Raw genomic sequence first — 15,837 nt, 5'->3', positions numbered from 1 at the left:
CCTCCATCTGGCTGAACAGTTTAGGTTTTGTAACTCGCTGATAGACCAGCACTGGATCTGGACCTGAACCAATATCTAATTGGCTTGTTCTTGTCGCACACCCAAACTGTCTACCAAGTTTCATCCAAATCTATTTGATAACTTTTTAACATACTGTGCTACACATCGTTTTTTGGCCTTACCTATCAATGGTAAAGAATTATTAAAAAAAAAAAAATAGCATCCAGATCCAGACTTTCACCAAAATTTAATCGATTCGTCCACGTCACACATGCACAACCTGTGCATGAAGTTCCATCCAAATTCATCCAAAATGTTTTGAGATATCCTGCTCACAGACAGACAAACAGGGGTGAAAACAAATCCTCTGTCCACCTTTGGTAAAAGGTTTAAAGGTAAAAAAAATAAAATAAAATAAAGTTTCGCCGAGCTGGACTTGATTGACAGAATGCTAGATGAATTGTGGCAAGAGATTGAAGACATTGTAAAAGAGAAGGCCAAAAACATGCCAAAGCAAACAGCCATTTAGCCTACTTCTTTCTTTCTGAAGAGGCAATAAATATTGCAGACAGAGGAGAGATGAAACCCAAAGGCACACACACACACACACACACACACACACACACACACACACACACACACACACACACACACACACACACACACAGAGACAGAGAGAGACAGAGAGAGACAGAGGACATTAAATCGGCTAAATACCGACTTCCAATGACAAGCTATGAAAGACAAAAATAAATATTTCAGAGAGATGCAAAGAGACAAAGTGACAACAGATTGGGGTAAACAAGAGATCTTTTGAAAAAGATGAGAGAAATGACAGAAAAGTTTAGGTCTAGGATTGGGGTCCTGAAGAGTAGAACAGCAAAAGATCTGACAAAACATACAAAACTATACTAACGAGATAGCATTATGATGGCAACATTTGAAGAAAGAGAATATGAGAAGAGCCAATAGTGATAGAATGTGAGGAGGAAATAAAATTTTAACAACTGTCTGTACACAGATATAAAGCAAGATTGTATGGCCTAAAGGTGGAAGCAGTCAGTCCATTACGAAAGAAAGGGGATCCAAGAGAATATTCAAATAACTGAAACAGTGCCTTGATTTCACATGCGAGCAAGATTTTACTTAAGATCATTCAACATGATAGAAAACTTCATTAAACGAGAAATTCCCATTGAGCAAGCAAGTTTCAGAAGAGCAAGAGGCAGAACTTGTATGAGCTTGATGGATAGGGTCAAAGGCTGCAACCAAGCCATCTGTCAGAGCTTCAGGAAGCAATGCATGCAGGATACGAACGTTTGGAGAAATATGATCATAAATGTCACTAAAAGTGCGACACCACTTGATGGAACTAGAACAGGCACTCGGTAGAGCGCATACCTTCGCCGCCGCAACTTTTTTCCGGGCACATTTGAAAAACGTCATTTAAAAACGTCCATGACGTCACAACCGTCAGTCCGATTGAGGTCAAATTTGGTGTGTAACCTCCTTGAAGGCAGTCCAACAAAATGGAATGATAAACACTGAAAAATTAAAAAGTTGAAAAAATGACGTCATCTTTTGACATCATTTTGACGCACTTCCGGGGACTACCATTCTGAAAGCTCGTAGTTCACTGAACGTTTTAACGTTGGTTTCATGTCAATAGCTCTATTAGATCTGAAGCTATGCCAGCAAGTATATTTTAACCTTGACCTTGACTACAGAGTTAATTGGCAAAACCTGTACATCAATAAACAGATATTTTGGTACTGATCCTAATGCCTGGATTTGGGAGACTTTGCTTTATAAATTATATAGATATTTAAATGTAAAATATCAGGACATTATAGCCACAATTGAAAAACTTCATGTTCAAACGTCAATGATGTCATAACGGTCAGTCCGATCGAAGTCAAATTTGGTGTGTGATGTCCTTAAGGTAAGTCCTACAAAACGGTATGATCAAAACTGATGAGATCGAAAATTGAAAATTTACGTCATCTTGTGACGTCATTTAGACGCACTTCCGATGATGTTACGTCAAATCCGACACTACATATCCGAAAGGTATCTCGTCATGGAACAATATGGCGGTGGTTGCATGTCGATAGCTGTATTATGAAGGAAGTTATGCTCAAAAGAGTGTTTTTGACCTTTTCATGACCTTGACCTTTGACCTGATCGCTCCCAAAATCTAATCAAATCGTCCTTGGATAATCACGAATCATCGCACCAAATATCATGCAATTCGGTTTAATACTTTCTGAGTTATGCGAATAACAAACAAACACACATATTCACAAATAAATAAATACACAGTGACCAAAACATAACCTTTCGCAGAATGCGAAGGTAACTAGACAACGTAACAATATTGCCAAAAACATAACAATATTGCCAAAAATATTCTTCACTTTCTGGAATTGCCCTATCAAGAGTGGTACCAATGTCAGTGAAAAAAAATGATTGAAAGAATGAGCGGTCTTATAGAGCAAGGGTCAGCAACGTGCAGCATGTGTGCCATGAGTGGCATGTGCAATAAAAGTTTAATTAATGGTAAATATACGAAGTTGAAAAAAAAGTCCGATTAAAAACTATGCTTGACTGCTTTATCAATCTCTAAAAAAAAACAAAAACAAAAAAAAACAAGAGCTTTCATTGGGTAGCATAATTTAGATTCTAAATTATGCTACCCAACGAAAGCTCTTTGATGGAGAGAAGAAAAAAAAAAAACGATTAATTTGGTTTAGGTACTGCATTACGTTTAGCGGGAGCAGACAATTTTGATTCGCAGGAAATCTCACGATAAGTGTCACTGATCATGTTTCTTTTGGACTAAATGATGGTTCCTAAAAAAAAGTTAGATATTCGCTCATTTCAGCCTTCGTGGAGAGACGAATACGGATTTGTTAAACATAAAGACCTTGCTGTTTGTACTCTGTTGTGAGAGCGTTGTTTGCCACATATCAAAGTATCCAACGACATTTTCAGACAAAGCATGATAAACACGGCTGAGTCAATCAAATGGGCCATAGTGAGGTATGGAAAGCAAAGCAGTGTATTTACTAACATCTGTGTCAGTAAAAATCAAGCCACAAAGGAAGTTACAAAAATCGCACAACGTGTTGCAAAACATGGAAAGCCATTTACAGATGGGAAATATATAAAAGAGGCTTTTCTCAGTTGTTCAGATGTTTTGCTCCGTCAAGACACAATCATCTCCAGAATTAAAGACATACCTGTGTCTGCAAGATCAGTGGAGAGACGCATAAGCGAAATGGCAGAAAACTTGAACAAACAACAAACGGTGGCGGTAAAAGATGCAGTGGTATTTAGTGTCACGCTTGATGAGAGTGTGGATATAAATGACGTACCACAGTTAGCTGTTGTTGCGAGATACTGTGACTTAGACGAAGTTCGAGAAAAGCTATGCTGCCTAAAACCCATGCATGGCACAACAGGGGAAGATGTAGCGAAGACATTTGTTCAGCATTTTGAGGAAAGAGGAATTGACATCAGAAAAAATATTATTTTTGATAACAGAAGGTGTCCCTGCTATGGTTGAAAAACAGAAGGGATGGTAAAGATCATTGAGGATGATGCCTGGTGTTGGCTTAATGGTTCGGGTGGCAGGCTTTGGATCCTAGGGTTCTGAGTTCAAATGCTGCTCAGATGTTGAATTAATATCAGGTGGGGTTAACTCTGCTTGTCATTCTTCTGAGGTCGGCAAAATGAGTGCCAGATTGCTGGTGTCCCGTGTTGGAGTGGTGACCCATCCAGGATTGTGCCCAATAGCCAAGGAGACTGCTTAGGCAGCACCAATGTTCTGCACAGAATATGGTCCCAATGGATGAATGGATGGATGGATCGAGGATCAAATTGGCCACCCGATGGCAAATTTTAATTTTATTATTCAAGAAAATCTTTGTGCCAAGGTTTCCAATTCTGAGCTCAATAATGTCATGAGTACAGTGGTGAAGAGGGTGAATTTTCTTGTTGCTCGATCTGCCATGAGGAACAGGCAGTTTCAAGCTCTGCTTGAGGAAATGTACAGTGCATACAAGGACATTCAACTTCACAGCAATGTCCATTCGCTAAGCAGTGGGAAGGTTTTGGCACACTTTGTGGACTGCCCTGATGCAATCAAAATCTTTTTTGTCAGAAAAAGGTCAAAACTACCCAAAACTGGTTGATGACAAATGGGTCCGCGGGTAATGTTTCTAACTGACATCACCATGCATCTACATGAACTCGATTTCTGTCTGCGGGGTGCAGGCCAAACTGTTGTGGACCTTTTTGAAACATGGAAGGCATTTCTTGCGAAACTTGCTGTTTTTTTTGTTTTTTTTCCTCAGTACATCAACACCTCGACTTTCCGCTATTTCCAACATCTTAAAGAACTATCGAAACATCACATCATTAGTGTTGGCGAGATTGAAATGTTCATGCGAGAACTCGCATCAGAATTTCGTGTTTGATTTCAAGATTTCCAACATTTTGGCCCGATGTTTTCCTTTCTAATTAAACCAGACAACTTTGAAACCAACGACATGTATTTGACACTGTTTTAGTGGATGGGTGTTGAGGATTTTGAAATGTAGCTCAATGAGTTACAATGCTCAGACTTATGGGCTTCAAAGTTTAGGGATCTACGGCGCACACTTGAGGCTACTGAGAGAGCTCATGCGGTCTCCATCCTGACCGGTTGGAAGTCCCTGCCTGTGAAATTTGACTGTTTGAATAAAGCGGCATTTTCACTACTCTCAGCATTTGGATCTACACACCTCTGTGAACAGATATTTTCACATATGAAGTCAGTTCTATGTCCCTTCCAGAGCCAGATAACAACTGAATACTCAGAGGCTTGTGTGCTGCTTAAAGTATCAAACCAAGGGCCCGAGATTGGAGAACTCAGCAAGGGAAAGCAAGGGTAAGGATCACACTAATTGGTAAGATCTGCATTTTAATTTATTTATTCATGAAGAGCCTGCTAAAATGTAAGAAGGACCATTATTGATGTTAAAAATGTACGAATGACATGCAAATCCGCAAATAAGAGTGAATATTAGTCAACTCTTGGCACGTCACTTCGGAAAGGTTGCCGACCCCGTTATAGAGTTTCTTGTTACATGTAATAGACAGGGAAATTCCTTCAGTTATCCATGGCTTCAAGTTTCTTTAATTAAAAGTATTTATCAAACAAGACGTGCAAATGCAATTCAAACCTCTCATAGGCAGTATTAGGATCCTCCAGTTCCAAAATATCATGACAATTACTTGCTCCTAATTCATTCACGAAAGCATCAATACTTCCCTGTGTTACCCATCGAGAAAATATCTGAGGTTCATTATTTATACTTGGGTGTGGCCTACAAGTTGAAATGTCGGTAAGTTGTCAGTAATGTCAGAATGAGAAAAAATAAAATAAAATAACACGTTTACATTAGATGCTTTGTCGCACAAAGTTTAGCAGTAGCGAGGATAGAGCATATAGTGAGCTCCCTGTGACTGTCTCTTTTCTCCCTTTTATCACTGTACTTAGCATCCTTAATCCTTCCTCTGTGTACTTTCTCACACTCCCACCCCCCATGTGGCTGCAGAAATAGCATGGTGGGTGCAACCTCCAGCAAACTGTGTCAACATGGACGTTTGATGTGGTGCGCCAACATTGCGGAACTTTATATTCGGCCTCCCGTGAAGGAAGTCCCCGCCGCAGGTGATGTCAGGACCACGGCTGTATAACATCCGCATAGAAGCGGGGCTGCAGTTGGAGTGGGTGCATTCCGTCCCGCAGTTCGAGCCCTAATTTGAGTGTCGCATTTGAGGGTACGAGCCATTTCTACAGTGGGAGTCTGGCTTTAAGTCCTGCAGCACTGGGCCAGTCACAGTTCGACTCCAGCCACAGTACAAACAGTGGGGTCCCTCACCTGCATGCTCAGTGGCATGCCACACTGTGTCTCCTGGGCATCTCAAGGAAGCTCACATCTACATTTACCTCCCCAATCAGTCTCCTCTTGTATCCCTGAGCAAGTCTGCATATAGTAAGATTTGTTTAAGGTTTGGGCTTGAAACCACCTGTTTTGTTACGTCCGCCACCAAAAATGGACGGAGGTTATGTTTTCACCCCCTGTTTGTTTGTCTTTGAACAGGATTTCTCAAAAGCTTGTGAACGGATTTCGACGAAATTTGGTGGACACATGAGGTGTGTGGCAAGGATTAAATGATTAGATTTTGGTGAAGATCCGGTTTCGAATCGTATAATGTTTGAGCGATTCTTCACCATTGAGAGGTAGGGCCTAAAACGATATATAGCACAACGTCTCAAAAAGTTGTGGGCAGATTCGGACGAAACTTGGAGGACATCGGGTGCATGGGAAAGGATGAATTGATTCTGGTAAAGATCAGAATCCAAATCCAGATAGGAGAATTTGTTAATTTTTTTAAGCGATTCTTCACCACTGAGAGATGGGGCCAAAAACAATATATTATAGCAAAATATCTAAAAAAAAAGTTGTGGACGAAATCAGAGGAAAGTTGGTGGATGAGTTGGGTAAGTGACAAGAACAGGCCAATTATATTTTGGAGTTCCGGATCCAGATCCAACATGTGAACTGTTCAGCCTGGTAGAGGTATGCGCTCTACCCAGTTGCCGTTCTAGTTTACAAATGTAACATTGGGTTCCTGTATAGCCTTCTCTTATTATTCGCTTTCCTGTGCCCGCATCATTATAATTATTAATAAATCACCATAATTTTATGCAATTGTCGCTGTGGTTTTTGAGCTGCGGATTCACCCTTTGGCTTAACCAAACTATCATTTATCCAAACACGTGCTGAGCTCAGACACCCAGGCCTGATTATTTCATTCTTAACTCACTGCACCACAGACATGCTGCACATGTGCAGAACTCTGCTCGGGTGTTCTGGGTGTTCATCTCCAGCAGTCTTGGTCACACCTTCGGGAGACCCGGTTCTACTAATATATTGTTACGAAAATGACTTGGGTGTTAATTATATATCAATTAAGCCTTAATGAGCATTCATGTGTTTGTAAACCCCAATTAGCATCGACCGGAATGGGATGTCAAGTGAGCTTCCCTGTCATTCTCACCCTCGCATCTTTCATTCATGCAATTTGGTGGAGGCCGAGCGAAGCGAGGTCAAGTCCATCAATTCCTGATATGTGAAACACCCCGCAACCCATGCCGAGAGAAAACAGATTTCTTCTTCTGTTTTTTTTGTTTTTGGAACTTGGAACTCCAGCTACATTTTCCATTCAATCATCATAAAATGTTGTTCAATAATTCTCCATGGGTCGGCATTCCGATGTGAACGTTTCTGTGGATCACTCAAGCGGTTATGGAGAATTTTAATTTAAATTTAATTTAAAATCAAATAAAGGTGAAAAAGTGAAGGTGGGGAAAAAAAAAAACGAGGGCCTCAGCTGACATTCCGCAACATGGTCAAGGATGGTTGTGGACGCCTATTACGAGTTCTTAAATCACCCCCATTGTCTACTTATTGCACCTCAACATTGAGTTCTCCATGTGTGCTCGTTCAAACCTCTTGGGTGGGTTTTATAAATGGTGCATCAACGTGTGTTCCCTCGGCACTGTGAGCAAGTGCGAGACAAATCCAGCAAGGAGGGTGGGGAGTGGGCTAGAGGCATGCATATAAAAGGCAGCAACACTCATACACAGTCAGCCAGGGATAGTGATCGAGAAAGCAACACACAGCACAGGCGGGACACTCTGCCAGAATCGTACAGTGAAGGACAGCGCTAGCTGCGGAGATCCTCGCACGATTTGAAGAGACACAAGAGTGACACCGGACCAGGAGAGAGGTATGAAGCCATGTCTGTACTTGGGCATCTCCAGACCAGCGCTGTGCCTCCTGGCCATTCACAGGAATGACCACACACACTGCTACACTTTCGTCCATTCTCCTGTGCATCCCATATTCCAGAATCAAATCTGCCCATGATAATATTAGCGTTAAGAATAGTGCTGAACTGTTACAGCCCTGTTAAGTGATCAATCCAGTTATCTCCCAGGTGGTGATGTTAAGAAAGGCAGCAATGTATCAGGTGTACATTTAGTATGTACATCATTACCTTTACTTTATAAGTAACAACAAAAAAAAACAAATTGGTGTAAACAAAAGATCACTGGCAAACATACCAATAATCTTGATGGATCCATCTGCCTGGACTTCACCCACATCCCCTGTGTGGAACCAACGTTCTCCCTCTCCATCAGCCTCAAATCCCGCCAAACCGCTGGAGTCCGAATATCTCAGGTAGCCCAAGGCCACGTTTGGGCCTCCAACCACTATCTCTCCCCTTGGGTTTGGCTTGTCTTGACTGGTGTAGCCTCCTAATCAAATATGCAAGTTGGCATGGGGGTGAAATTAACATGAACATTCTCAAAAACAAAATTTCAAAAGGGGCAAAAAACAAGTTAGGGTCTGAGACTTGGTTTTTATAATGGCAAGCTGAAGCTTTTACTAATTCACAGGGTCAAATACAGTAAATTGTTTTCAGTGTTGATTATATTAGATTGCCTCAGGTTCAGAGGATAGCTCAGCAGTATTAGTCACTTTTGAGATGTCTAGTCCAGGTTTAAATTCCCAACAATAAACATTCACCCTGGTGTTTCATCAACAGGGCATTGCATCAATGGTTGCACTATCAGTTGGATGGGACATTAACCCAGGAACGCATATAGCTGACATTAGGTGGGTGAATGTTAAAGGTACCACGGTGTATCAAATCCATTTATTTAATTTACAAGGAGTAGCGAATCATCGTCTGGAAAAATTCCAAATTCTGACCCTAAAACTACAGGGGACACTGCTGGTTGCATCATTGCCAGGAGCGCGACTGTGCCGCTGATGCATTGCCCTGTAGATTCGAGCAGGAATTCGGCCAGGGAGGGTGATGGCTCGCCTAATCTTCGCAAAGGACTTCGTGGGATCTTTAACATCAACCAACTGGTGCTAGCAGATGGGACGCCCAGTTTAACGTCGGAGGGACGGCACACACATTGATGCCTCGCCTTTCCTGCGAGACACAAGGATGACAGAGCTGGGCCGAGATTCAAACCCAGTCTGGACAGCTCACAGGTGAGTATGCATAATTCTCGGCCATCCTGACAGCCTACAGGGGGTATTGCGTCAGCTGAGAAGACACAATCCAGGAACTTATCCAACCAGCGGGTTAGGTGCTGCACAGGAATTAATAAATTCCAGTGGTGGAATATTGCAAAATGCATTTGGTGACTTTTATAACTGGTAAACAATTAAAGATTACCAAATTTCCCAATCAATGAGATTTTCCTTTGTGCTTCGTCTTTTCAATGGAGATGCTGCAAAAGGTAAGCACATTACCTTCACTCCAGTCCTGCAGGCGAACTTTACAGCAGGGTAATGGAACACCCACCCGCCCAGCACCCATCTCCTTTCCTGGAGAGGAAAAATAAAATAACAAAATAAAATATGGTGGTCAGTTTGCTCATTATCTGGTAAAAAAAAAAAAAGTCTCTGATTACGTTAAAAGAACATGAGATATTCAGCCAATGAAACTATCTATGTAGACAAACCATTTGTGATAGTGCAGGCTCCACTTGTCTCCGTAAGTCCATATCCGATGAGTACTGGACAGGACATGCAGATGGATATAAATATATGAGTTTCCAAGGCAAGAGGAGCACCACCTGACAGCAAGAGTCTCAGCCTGCCCCCAAGGAGAGTTGCGACACGGCCAAACACAATCCTGGGGACAAGGGGGTGGGGGGGGGGGGTAGCATGGTATGTACACCTTTTTGTTTGGATTGAAATTAAGCGAACAATATTGAAATAAAGACCGTTAGAGTGCTGATGGGATGATCAGGCTTTCAGGAGGAAGGCCTCGATGAACGACAGGGAGAGTCGTGGTTTTGAGAAAGAAAAGCAGCCAAATTCAAAGTCCAACAGGAATGTTGAAAAAGACAGGTTCCTCCAAAACAAAATGATGAATAGATTTGACATACCAGCCAGGATTAAACAACAAAGCAGAAATAAAAACGAATTTAGAAATAAAATGGGTCAACGCATGCAAGCAAACGGAAATGACTAATGTAAATAAATAAATAAATAAATAATATTTTTTTTTTTTTTTTTTTTTTAAGATTGCACAAAAAGGTTTTATAATTTCCAATCTGGAGAAAGTATTCATAAACAACTCCAGTTTCTGCCATCATGTCGTCAGAAGAGAGAAGGGTGGCACATCGACTATTGCACTGCAGGACTAATGAATAGGGCACAAAAAGTGGAAATGCTCCAGGACTTGAAATTGGCAGTACACTGCAATCTCAACTTGTGATTCTTTTGTACCAGCAACAACCCTCTCTCACCCACCTACTGAACAAAGTCGAGTTCCGACCCTGAAGCAGTTGCTCTCGGCGGTAGGAAAAGGCGAGGTGAAACACCGAACGTTGAGCTGCACCCATTCCTGCAACCCTCTCAAACACAGATGTCTTAATCCGTTCAAAGATTTCCTGCCACCAAAACAGCAAGTTAACGTAAAAATCATCAGTGAACCACAAAACAAGGAAGTAAAGGGACTCGGACTGGAATTCTAAAGCAGAAGGGCCTGCGGAATTTCCAAACATCATACCGGTACAGCAGCCATAAGTGTGGGCTTCAGCAATGACAAGTCCCCTCGAGCTCCTTTTCTAATCTTGCTCGACTGTAATAAACGAGGACTGACAATGTAACCCAAACAATACGTTTGGATAAAATATAATAAGTAATAAACACATCAGAAATATTTTGGGAAACCAAACTCAAACCATGTTCCATTTCACATCAATATCCTCAAAACATAAGATGGATGACATGAGGCGACCAAGTCCTGTAGAAGGTTACCTGGTCGGTGAGGGTGAGTGGTGATGAATAACCAATCCGACAGCCATATGCAAGGCATGAGAGCTCAGCACCAAGCTCCAGTACATGAGCCAAGGGAAGATATCCCACGTACGTGTCAGTGCATCTGCAGACAATGGACATCCAAGCACTCTATGGTCCGGCATCAAGCTGAATGTACAATCTCAGCATTCAGAAGCAAGGTGTGAGAAAAAGGGGAAGGAAGAATGGCATAGGAGCAGAAGGGGAACAAAGATAGGGGGATTGAGAGGAAGGAACAAAAATTCCAGGCCATGTCGATGCCAACTTGCATTTTTAATTTAACATTAATATAATCCTGAATTTATCTAGAATCTAATTAACTTCCACATCTCGTACATTTTATTTGGTGGTCGAGTATAGGTGACCAATGAACCAGTCCACAAACGTGTTGATAAAAATCAAATGATAGCATAGTTATCCATCTGCATTTAAATGGGAAAAATGGTGCCTCCCATGGATTGTGTACTCCATAATGCGACACCCTTGCAAGCAATGCACAAGTACAGCTTTTATACAATGCACTGTTAAAATGAGGTAGAACACCGCTCAATGGAGCCAATGATCAGGGAAATCTATATATTGCATTTGCAAAATATGGTAGAATGTTTGAATGTTTCCCCCTCTTTCTCCCCACTACACTATCCTTCACCTAATCCAATCCTTTAGGATAGCAACCCACTGGCATTCTGTATTATCCTCCATGCCAACTCAAACTTTATTCAAACTGACCCTCGCCAAAAACACCCCCCCCCACCCCTCCCTCCCTCCTGCCAACACCCCTCTCTCAACCTGCAATTATCTGTCCTGTTTGTCAGTGTCTTGGCTTGTTCTTCCCTGCACTACTGTTAGTGTGTTAGCCACTCATGTTCTTTCATCAGCTCTTCAAAAACATAAATAAATAAATAAAAACAAATAAATAAATAAAAACAAATAAATAACTACCAAGCTTCCTCCAATCAGCTCAACAACCAGTCATCACAAAAAAAAAAATAATTAAAAACACACCCGAGGCCTGGTATGCGGGAACATTGTCCCGCTGAAGCAGCAACCAAGTTGGCATGAGAGAGTAGGACACCCTTTGGAAGACCTGTTGAACCACTAGTATACATGATGACAGCAAGATCTTCAGGCTTTGGCTCGATAGCTGGGACAGCTTGAAAAACAGCACAAAGTTCCAAAGTCATGATGAGAGAGAGAGAAAAAGAGAGAGAGAAAGAGAGAGAGAAAGAGAGAGAGAAAGAGAGAGAGAAAGAGAGAGAGAAAGAGAGAGAGAAAGAGAGAGAGAAAGAGAGAGAAAGAGAGAGAGAAAGAGAGAGAGAAAGAGAGAGAGAAAGAGAGAGAGAAAGAGAGAGAGAAAGAGAGAGAGAAAGAGAGAGAGAAAGAGAGAGAGAAAGAGAGAGAGAAAGAGAGAGAGAAAGAGAGAGAGAAAGAGAGAGAGAAAGAGAGAGAGAAAGAGAGAGAGAGAGAGAGAGAGACAGTGAGAGAGAGAGAGATAGAGAGTGAGAGAGAGAGAGAGAGAGAGAGAGAGAGAGAGAGAGAGAGAGAGAGAGAGAGAGAGAGAGAGAGAGAGAAAAAAAAAAAAAAAAAAAAAAAGAAACGAGAGAGGAGAGAGGAGAGAGGAGAGAGGAGAGAGGAGAGAGGAGAGAGGAGAGAGGAGAGAGAGGAGAGAGAGGATTTCACATATTTCTCAAACTTCAAACGATCCTACATCGTACCCTCCTTGTACTGTGCTCCCAGTGCTTCCACCTCCACCATGGTGTATATCGTGATGCCAGGTGTGGGCTTGACGGTCGAAACCACCGGGTCTACGCAAAACACATGACGCAGCGTAGGAACCTGGCCAAAAATCCCCTGTAGAAGGAATCAAACATTTCGAAGACAAGTTCAAACATTTCACAAGGTTGTTGATTAAATATTTGTAGTTTCCATCAGCTCATTAAAAGGTCGATCATCAACATGCATCAGCCTTCATTTCCTGCATAGACCACATAATTTAAATCAACCCACACTCTTCATATGCTCACATCATCTGCCAAGCACAATCATGTATAAAAAAGGTCATTCCAACAATTATGAAATAAATAAAGCTGTTGATACATGTACGATACATAACCAGAAAGAGCGAGAATTGCTTTGCAATACATGTCCCCTACCGGTCCAAATGAATGTTCGTTTATTTGAGCGGTATATAATGGCGCGCCGGTGCTGAAAATAAAAATAAAAATAACCCGATGTACATACAGGAAGTAAAAACATGCGTACGGCTTATGCGTATATAATATAATCAATCATGGTTATATACCTGGGATCATTCCAATTGCACTGGGCCATGGACCAACGCCCAGGCCTCAGGACCAAGACCTGCCGATCTGTGCTGTTTCAGGGAATGGTGGTGCATGATTTTAATTGGGATGGAATCAGGCCAGCTGTCCGGCCCATGGGTGTAAAACAGTGGGGCAGAGTCAGGGCACCTAAAAACTGACCCATGTATAATACGTGATATTATTGAAGTCCAAAAAAGGGAATAACTGAAAAATTGACGAAACGTGCTGAAACTTCAACTCGTTCTGCAACTTATCATAATAAAGCCATGCGCCAAGTTTCAGTTGAATGTGTTAAGGGGTATGGGAAAAGTTTGAAAAACCACAGGAGGAACGGATGGATGGACAGACTGACGGCACACCTCCAGTCCCCTCTGATGAAAACGGAAGGGAACCAATAACCACAAGAGTGTGATGCTCATTTTTCATCACACATCACATTTGTTCAAACGTTAGTGCTGCAATATATGGGTCACATATTTCCATTAATCTGTACATTGATTTACAATGTGAGGTTTCCTGTCAATGTTGCAAAATCCTAACGGACTTTCACACTTCACCTCAACTGCCAGTGCTGCGCTGCGCTGTGCTTGTGGCGGCGGGGGGCTATTAGCTGACAGGCCACAGGGTGTGGTAATGACTGGGGAAGTGGACTTACCAAAAGAGATTACAAACTCCACTTTAAAACTACCCTCGCCACCCTGGAGGCAATTATATGTGCGTGTCTGTGGGAACAGAGTGGCATTCATGGATCTGCACATGTGACGTACCTCAACTTTCGATTCAAGGAGCTTAGTGCTGGTGAAGAGGTGGGAGACCTTGCTGTGAATGAGCCCATGGGCGATAGCTTCCTCTCCCAGACTCACATAAAGAGTCACCACTGCATGCAAACAACAAAGATTTAAAATAATATTAATAATAATAATAATAATAATAATAATAATAAAATGTGTGTGTATGAGAGTTTGAAAAAGGGAAGCTGGTAAGAAAAGAAAAATAAAGATGTCATGCATAAAGGGTGGGGTGGTGAGTGGGGGTTGGAACTCAGCTCGGCGAGACATAAGCTAGGTCAGACGCTGAAAGATTTGGAAACAGCAAATCACACAATCATGCAATTAAAACATCAATGCAGGCAGTGGAGGAGAAGGAGGGCTAACACAAGTAGAAAGGAAGAACGAGCTTGAGAAACCCTAATAGAGAGCCATCGCTTAATTGGGCAGGAATACACAACTGCCCAAGCAGCATCTCGTCAACATGGGAAGAGGAGGGGTGAAAGATGTTTGTGAATGTGGGCGCAATATGAGGTAAAGATAAATGATACAGTAATAAAAGGGTGTCTGTCAGTTCACATTCTGGATGGCTGCCTCGGCATTTACTCTGACTGAAAAGTCGTCTTGCAGACAGAAACACTGACGAGGATACAAAGCACCGACCCGGATATTTGCGCTGGAAGCAGGCCAGTGCAGCAATGATCCATTCTGCACGAGTTTCACACAGGATGGCGACGGGGCTGCCAGGCTCGATATCCAATGATGCGAGCCCGAGTCCTAGGGCTGTAACCCTACGGGAGATGACCTCAAATGACTGCCACCGAAACTCACCTAGGACGAGCTGAAACACCAAAATGGAGTGAATACATTTTAAAATGAATCACAAAATTAACAACAGTCAACCTAATGCAGGCACAATCACCATCGCCTCCCATCCACGTGAACGTGAACACTGCATGTAAAAAGGCTGAATGCCTAAACTCTGTGTTTGCTTATAAATCTTGTGTCCCAAACCCATCGCTTTCTGGACCCACCTTACCCAGTCGCACCCAACTGTCCCTGGACTCTGTGTCCTTTTCTCCTGACAAGGTGGAGAGCTTGCTGTCAAACCTCGACTCAGATTCTGCAACCAGTCCAGACGGCATCAGACCGCGTGTCCTAAAAACCTGCTCTGCTGCTCTTGCTCACCCTCTCTCTGTTCTATTCCCCCTCTCATTTGATCAAGGTCATCTGCCATCTGCTTGGAAATCAGCAAACACTACCACTCTGCATAAAAAGGTGCTAAAACAGATACTTGCAACAACAGACCAACAGCCTTCTCCCAATCATCAGCAACGTTATGGAATCAATCATCACTTCAGACATTAAATCCTTCCTCCTTTCCAATGGCTTGATTTCTGATCATCAAATTGGATTCAGACCAGGTCACTCTACCCTGGATATGCTGTTTGCGCTCTCCCAACAATGGATGGAGATCCTCAATGCCAGACAAGAAAAGAGAGCGAGACATATTGCGTTCCTTCAATTTGGTCTGACACCCTGCTCTGCTCACCAAACTCTCTTCCTATGGTATCCAAGGGCGTCTCCACTCATGGCTCGCAGACTTCCTCTCCTGACACTGCCAACGTGTCCCTTAATGGAGTTCTCTCATCTCCTCTTCCTGTCCAAGCTGGAATTCCTCAAGGTAGTGTCCTGGGCCTTGCTTTTCTGGTTTTCACCAATGACCTGTCCGACTCTGGAAAATCCTCTATCTCTTTGCTGATGATTCCACCCTCTGCCATACCATCTGTCATCGCTCAG

The 15,837-nt window shown here is 42.4% G+C and overlaps 1 protein-coding gene across 6 annotated transcripts in view; it reads right to left on the bottom strand.

Moving 5' to 3' along the window:
- Window positions 1-15,837, bottom strand: part of LOC147008501 (long-chain-fatty-acid--CoA ligase 4-like) — a 70,159-nt gene that overhangs the window by 13,762 nt on the left and 40,560 nt on the right. For all 6 annotated transcript variants that reach the window (XM_085864261.1, XM_085864262.1, XM_085864259.1 and 3 more), the window contains 10 exons: window positions 14,701-14,878; window positions 14,038-14,147; window positions 12,662-12,797; window positions 11,952-12,099; window positions 10,908-11,031; window positions 10,657-10,728; window positions 10,398-10,537; window positions 9,602-9,774; window positions 9,390-9,464; window positions 8,183-8,377 (listed from right to left, as the gene is read on the bottom strand). In XM_085864261.1, the coding sequence (XP_085720387.1) occupies window positions 8,183-8,377; window positions 9,390-9,464; window positions 9,602-9,774; window positions 10,398-10,537; window positions 10,657-10,728; window positions 10,908-11,031; window positions 11,952-12,099; window positions 12,662-12,797; window positions 14,038-14,147; window positions 14,701-14,878 (1,351 nt within the window). The remainder of the gene's footprint in view (window positions 1-8,182; window positions 8,378-9,389; window positions 9,465-9,601; window positions 9,775-10,397; window positions 10,538-10,656; window positions 10,729-10,907; window positions 11,032-11,951; window positions 12,100-12,661; window positions 12,798-14,037; window positions 14,148-14,700; window positions 14,879-15,837) is intronic.

Source organism: Eptatretus burgeri, chromosome 18 (assembly GCF_056783735.1).
Source record: "Eptatretus burgeri isolate ZD-2024b chromosome 18, Ebu_testis_v1, whole genome shotgun sequence".
Classification (NCBI taxonomy): domain Eukaryota; kingdom Metazoa; phylum Chordata; class Myxini; order Myxiniformes; family Myxinidae; genus Eptatretus; species Eptatretus burgeri.
The sequence above is the reverse complement of the archived record's forward strand: the minus strand, read 5'-3'. Positions and strand labels throughout refer to the sequence as shown.